Source organism: Pristiophorus japonicus, chromosome 5 (assembly GCF_044704955.1).
Source record: "Pristiophorus japonicus isolate sPriJap1 chromosome 5, sPriJap1.hap1, whole genome shotgun sequence".
Taxonomy (NCBI): domain Eukaryota; kingdom Metazoa; phylum Chordata; class Chondrichthyes; family Pristiophoridae; genus Pristiophorus; species Pristiophorus japonicus.
The window spans coordinates 19,382,265-19,388,596 of record NC_091981.1 but is presented as its reverse complement, the minus strand read 5'-3'; the positions used below and the strand labels follow the sequence as shown (position 1 = coordinate 19,388,596).

General features: G+C 41.4%; 1 protein-coding gene across 1 annotated transcript; it reads right to left on the bottom strand.

Annotated features, from left to right (window-relative positions):
• Window positions 1–390: 390 nt before the first annotated feature.
• On the bottom strand, window positions 391–6,095 carry nrn1a (neuritin 1a). Its single transcript, XM_070879790.1, has 3 exons — window positions 6,041–6,095; window positions 2,968–3,112; window positions 391–616 (listed from the first exon to the last, which is right to left on the bottom strand). Exons 1-3 carry the CDS (start codon window positions 6,093–6,095, stop codon window positions 391–393), a joined length of 426 nt encoding a protein of 141 aa, XP_070735891.1.
• Window positions 6,096–6,332: the final 237 nt, after the last annotated feature.

The following is a 6,332-nucleotide window of genomic DNA, read 5'->3' as shown; positions in this document are numbered from 1 at the left end:
CTTTTTTTTCTTTCTCTTTCTCTCTCTCTCTTCCTCGGAAAGACTCACAATATTTCGCGCATGGCCCGAGGCCGTTCCTGAGTTTGAACCGGACTCTGGGGTTCCGGTTTGCATCTTGTGGTGGTGGTTCGCTGTGGTGTAGTTTTAGGCGCAGTCTTTCGCCGCCGCTCGGTGAACATTTTGGCAAATAACACCAAAACCGCCTCTGTGTAAAATCAAAGAGTGGGGGGGAAGAAAAAGGGGAGATATATTTCCAATCCTAGCAAATGTCTTCATGGGTCACGGATGAATCAAAAGGCCCAGTAATTCTGAAATGGTTGCAAAAATCCACACCATTGCGTGTGTGTGTGTGTGTGCGGGGTGTGTGTTAAACGCGTGTGTGTAGTTCCCTTAGAGTATAATCCAGGTCAGTAAGGCGGACAATGTTAAAACCACCAAGGTGAAACGCTGGGGAATTATTGCGTCTGCAGAGTTATTCCTTTCGCACAGATCAAACAAACTGCCTTCGAAATCCAGATTTTTAGAATCTTGTTTGAGTTTTTCCCAAACATCGGTTGCTCCATCTTGACAGTCTGCGATAGCGGTGGTGGCGCATGCGTGAAAATCGTTCCAGTATCTAGAGTGGGGGGGGGGGGGGGTGAATTCAGAAAAATAAAAATAATGCATCAAACGGAAGTATATTGCGACAAATCAATAAAATGAGTGCCCACACCACTTCATATCTGGCTGAGACATTCAATCGCCCAATAATTGCATTTTTTCTGTTTCCCCCCTTTTCAACTCATTTAGTGAGCAAGTCGCTTTTTAATCGATACTACACTGACCTGAATTACATTATTATTGCATGGAATTACATTTTCTCAAATGTGCACTTTCTTGAACACATCCAGGCGTTGTGATTGTATGAGTAAGCTGCCTGAACTCTATCGGGCTGAATGTGGCTGCATGTTTGAGGGCTGTTTTAAATAGAAAATGATCTATCGTTGGGAAATCAGCTTAACACACACACAGACATATCAACTCCATTAAATATTATGTACATTGTGCATTAATAGATCCGATTGCACCATTTTTGTCACGATTTCCCCCCCTTTTGTATAGATTTAAAGCGAAGATGATATTTAAAATAATATAAAACGTAAATAACAATGGCTTTTAGGTTGTGTGGAGCACTTGCAATGGCAGACCTTATTTTATGAATACTCTAAGATGGCAAGAGCAGCCCATGTTTTATACATGTGTAATAAATAATGAGATATTGAGATGCCGGGGCGAGTGACTGTGTCCTTTTCTGTAGTATTTCTGCTGTAATTGTATGTCCCAGAGGAGATTGACTCATGTCTGATCTCCCTTTGCTCTCACTCTCTGCAGAGCAGAGGCATAAAACAGCGAAAGGAAGCAAGGCGGGGATCAAAATAACCGAATAGAGAAAAATAAAACTATTATCAATCCGAATACAGTATTCGTACAGTTATTGAAATACTTAGCGCACCGCAAACGCAGCGAGCACAGTTTTGCTGGATTCTAAATCTAATCGAGCTATTCTGCGCGGGTGTGGAGTCTTGTTTGGAAGGGAACGCACAACAGGAAAGCTGGAAGCAATTACCCGTTTCTGTATGACAGCGAATATTTCAGCACTTCAGTTTCATACCAGGAAATATTACCAATGCTTTATAATTAGTCTATTACATTGCGTTAGTTTCCCCCTGTGTGTATCTGCATCGTTCGTAAGGTAGCCATTAGCTCCATTATCACAATATACTATACCATAGGGTATTTACAAGGATTGCTCTTACTACCAAAAAAGATTCTCACTGAAAGCTAATTTAATATCCATTCAAGTCACCATTATAAAACATAATCGCAGTACATTTATCAATGAGGAAGGAGACAATTACAATGCTGTAAAACGTTACTATAGATACGACAGTACATTTCAAATAAGCTTTCCGCATTTCTTCATTCACATTCACGTTTCCTCTGTCATATGATAAGGTACAGCCTATAAGTACTCGCTGCTGCCTGTCTTTCATACATTCTATGTACAGAGGCATATTTGCATGCATGTGACTTACATATAGCAAAGAATCAGTCCAGACACGCAGCGGATAATAATCACTTTGTAAACCCTATAAAAAGACACTTACTGTGGTACATTTCTGCACACAATATGACTGTGCTCGTGTATGCTAATCTAAATCAGGAGTGAAATTACGAAACACTTCTACACACCAAAAAGGATGGTAGAAGTTTGGAACTCTATTCCGCAAACGGCAATTATGGTAGATCAATTGTTAATTTTAAACCGGAGATTGATAGCTGTTTGTTAACCAAAGGTATTCAGGGATATGGGTTCGGTGGTAGATCAGCCATGATCTCATTGAATGGTGGAACAGACTCAAGGGGCTGAATGGCCGACTTCTGTTCCTATGTTCCTACGTCCTATGTCCCTATATAGCCATACACCTAGGTATATACTGAAATTACATTTTAAAACCCATGGCTTGGTGGAGTGAATTGAATAATGTGGATTATAGGCGTGGATTTATATCTATCTATAGCTGGGGAATATGTGCAAATGCATCTATACATTTATAAGTGTGCAAATTAGAACGTGCCTATGCCCTCTGTTGTAAGCACAATTATTAGTTGGTATTGATAGCCTTACCGACATATGGATGTGTATACCTGCGTGTGTGTGTGTGTGCAGATGTTAAAAACACATGCCAGCAACATGTGTGAAGAGGTGTTGTTGGGTGAGAGGAAGGCGGGGGTATGTGTGGGGTGAACAAGTGAGTATGAGAGGCCGTGTGTGTGTGTGTGTGTGGGGGGGGAGCCCCTGTAAGGGTGCGTGAGCCAGGTGAGCGCAACACGTAATATTCCAGTCTTGTGTGCGAGGGTCCACGTGGGAGTGTGCGAGTGTGAGTGCGGGCGTGTGTAGACGGGGCGTCATAGCTCCACACTTACGAGCAGATGGTTTTAATATTCTGCTTGTTGTCCATGTCTTGCTGGTAGCTTTGCACGTTATCTCCCAGCTTCAGCAAACAATCGGAGAAGCCTTTAAATACTCCATCGCACTTCCCAGCCGCCCGCACAGTATGGAACAGATAGGCTGCAAAGGCAACGGAAATTACAACAGTGATAATACATTGTTATTAATAACAACAGCATTTGATTATCATCAAAAATATAAGGCAAAAACTAGCCTGAATAAATAGTTGCCTTCATTGTAAGCTGTTACAGCCGGATGGTGCTTATCTGCCTAGTTTTATATATATATATATAACACTGATATTCCTTTTACCAAAAGTCTTCCTCTACTACTCGGTTACACATTAATTGGAGCTACACTATTAGTTTTAGAAAAAAAGCAACACACCCAGTGTATTTAAAGATTAATTTTAAACGATCAATCCTTGCAATGTACCAGTTGGCATTAGTGTAAGCACCCCACCCTCTTCTCCTTCCCATTTGTGTCCTGCACCAACCTGGATTTTACTTCCAGGTTTAAAAAAATCTTCTTCGAATGTTTATTATTGGTAAATCATTCGAAGGATGGAGTGATAAACCAGGCTGTCCTTCTGGTAACTGTGGATGCTGGAGCGTTCATTGTAAGCTGCCAGACACAAATATAGCTACAGACGACTGTCTTATGTCGCCCGGGGTTCTAATTTGGAAGCTTCGGATACTGTGCGGATAATTCTCGGAATCCTGTACAACTTTAAAAAAACATTTAAACAACCGCCACTGTCCACTTCTGCTAGTTTGTCTCTTATTGCTTGGTTGGTCAGGGCACACTCGATTGATTTTATTCTAAAAATTCAATTAGGTTTATGGGTGAGTGGCTGGAGTTTGCGAGCGGAACCGTGTACATGTTATTTATCCCTATCAATCTTGCCCTAAGTGTTGGGGAATTAGACTGGTGTTGGCCTAATTGATCGTTCTATGGATCCCGACCAAGAGCGCCTTACTGACAAGAGGGAGCCTAACAGAGTAAAACCAGCAGCATATGGTGCTGCGATATCTTGGCTAATATTCAGCTGGTGACAGCTCAGTTTTGTGAATGCAACCCGTTCAAAGACGCAGATTCGGGAGAGGGCCGTAGATAGCTCGAATCAATCCGCCCCTCAAAATAGAAGGCGATTTTTCGAAGTAGATGGGCTGTGCGCTCGTTTCCTCGTATTGTCTACGCTCAGCTACAACTAGAAAGGTCTAGGGCATTTTGAAAATGTCTCTTAATCAACGCTTTAGCGCCCATCCGCGATTTAAATTCGATCTTGAAGGCTTGGGGTAAATATTTAAGGATTTGGACTCAATATTATCTTTATATTTAAATTATGTCAGCCGACAAATTGTGTTTGCGAATTGTCCAACGGAAAACGCCAATAAATGTAGGAAATAGACAATATGAATGAAAAAGAAACCAAAATACTATTCCTTCTAAATTCGCTGGAATACTACAATAAATACATTTGTAACGGGAGCCAATCTGCAAATCACAATACACACATAGGCTGGTTATATCATTGTTCAATGCATTTAAAAAGCACTTTTTTAAACATTGTTTTGTAATGGGCAAAATATTAATACAGTGCTTATTAAAGTGAATTAAAATGATGATGCGATTATCAATCACCTTTCTCTAAAAAAAAGATGCAATAGATTCATTACTCGGCCCAAATGAAATAGATATGAGTGCTGTACTGGGTAAAAGTCAAACACACCGCCAGACCTCGGTGACAGTGAAATGACAGAGACTATGCGGGTTAAAAAAAATCAGACGTAAACTTACAAAGGGAATATATTTTTTACATGCTCACGGCAAATTATTTATGATACCAGCTCTCAAATTCTCAACCTTTAAATGTAACGCCAATCCCTCTCCTCTCCAACAAGTGAAGATCTCACTTAATTTTTTAACACATTTTGTTTTATTATTCGACCCAGCTCCCATTATCACAAATGGAAGCGGTATAATTTTCTCTCGGTGTCAAGATCTATTTCCTAAATCGTAGGCTATCATTTAGTATGGTTCTGGAGCCTATTCCTGGATTATAGAAAAAGCCTCAACTGCTTCATTTAGTTCCCCATCAAAGTATCAGTAATGAATTTTTGATGTGTTCGGGGGCTACAATTTATTTATATTTAAATCACAGTGAAAACAGCGATAAATTAATCCAATGGCGTTTTAATACTTGGGATTATATTTAGGTGACAGTAACAGAAAAAAATGAATCAATGATTATTTTTTTGAAGCCCTGCTATTTTAGGGCATGGTAAGAATCGATGGATATATTTTTGACATAACATTGTACAGGCATATCTCAAAATAACCGTTCATAAATAGCCTCCAGCGGTGGTTCTGAATCTAACTATGGCGATGTGGTCTCCAGACCCGCGAGTTGTGGGTGGTGTTGGCAGGAGCAGGGGGTTGGTGCAGGTTAAACGTGGCTGAATGTCAGCAGCCAGGATCTGGGTTTCAGTCCCCTGGCAATGCTAGGCTCTTATTCCCTGGAGGGCGGGTTCAAAACTCGATTTCATCAGTATACCTTCTCGCAAGACGTTGACAGACTCTTGTTACTTCTGCACCCACCTGTCTTACAACATGACGAGAGAGAGAGAGCGAGAGAGAGGGACTGGAGAGCACATTTTAATTTCGACCTACATCTGATTTTCCTCCCCCCTTTTATGGGAACCGAGACACCGTTGCATTATCACTAACAGAATCGCCCTTTCAGAAAGTAAAACATAAAATGATGAACGAACGAGTGCTGGCTTTTCTGTCCCCTGTATCTGAATCTTACACCGGCGGTAAATGAAATGGTATGAGATTGATCTGTCTGCATAGCCCCCATCTTCCATGAAATATGGTTTCAATGTGAAAGAGACAGGAAGCATGCACGCGAAATGTCAATGCTGTACTGGCTGAGCATACTTTCGCGGTCAGGGTCAATGCATACCATCAAACCGACTCAAGGTTGCATTTGCTGCATTAAAAAAAACGAATGCATCAATTATTATTATTTGTGCATATACTCACCGAGCTGCACAGCAAGAATAAGTGCAAAGTACACTCCGTTCAATGTAAGTCCCATCCTACACTGAGTAGAATCATTGGAGACTGAAAGCGTTTCAAATGGTTATCTGTGAAAATGTGGGGTAAGGCCGAACGTCGCACATTGCTAACAAGTTACAGCTCCCAGCCATAGCACGGTAGAGCTGGATTGGAATGGTTCACTCCCTGCCCGAGTGAGAAGGGGAAGGGGGAGGGCAGGCACAGCCTCGCCGGCCACGCACACTCCTGACGTATTGGCTATATTGACTGAATCCTA

Coding starts and splice junctions, on each gene's coding strand:
- nrn1a (XM_070879790.1), bottom strand. CDS start 6,095: ATGGGACTTACATTGAACGGAGTGTACTTTGCACTTATTCTTGCTGTG. Junction 3,113..6,040: donor TATTCTTGCTGTGCAGCTCG/GTGAGTATATGC, acceptor TTGCCTTTGCAG/CCTATCTGTTCCATACTGTG. Junction 617..2,967: donor AATATTAAAACCATCTGCTC/GTAAGTGTGGAG, acceptor CCCCCACTCTAG/ATACTGGAACGATTTTCACG.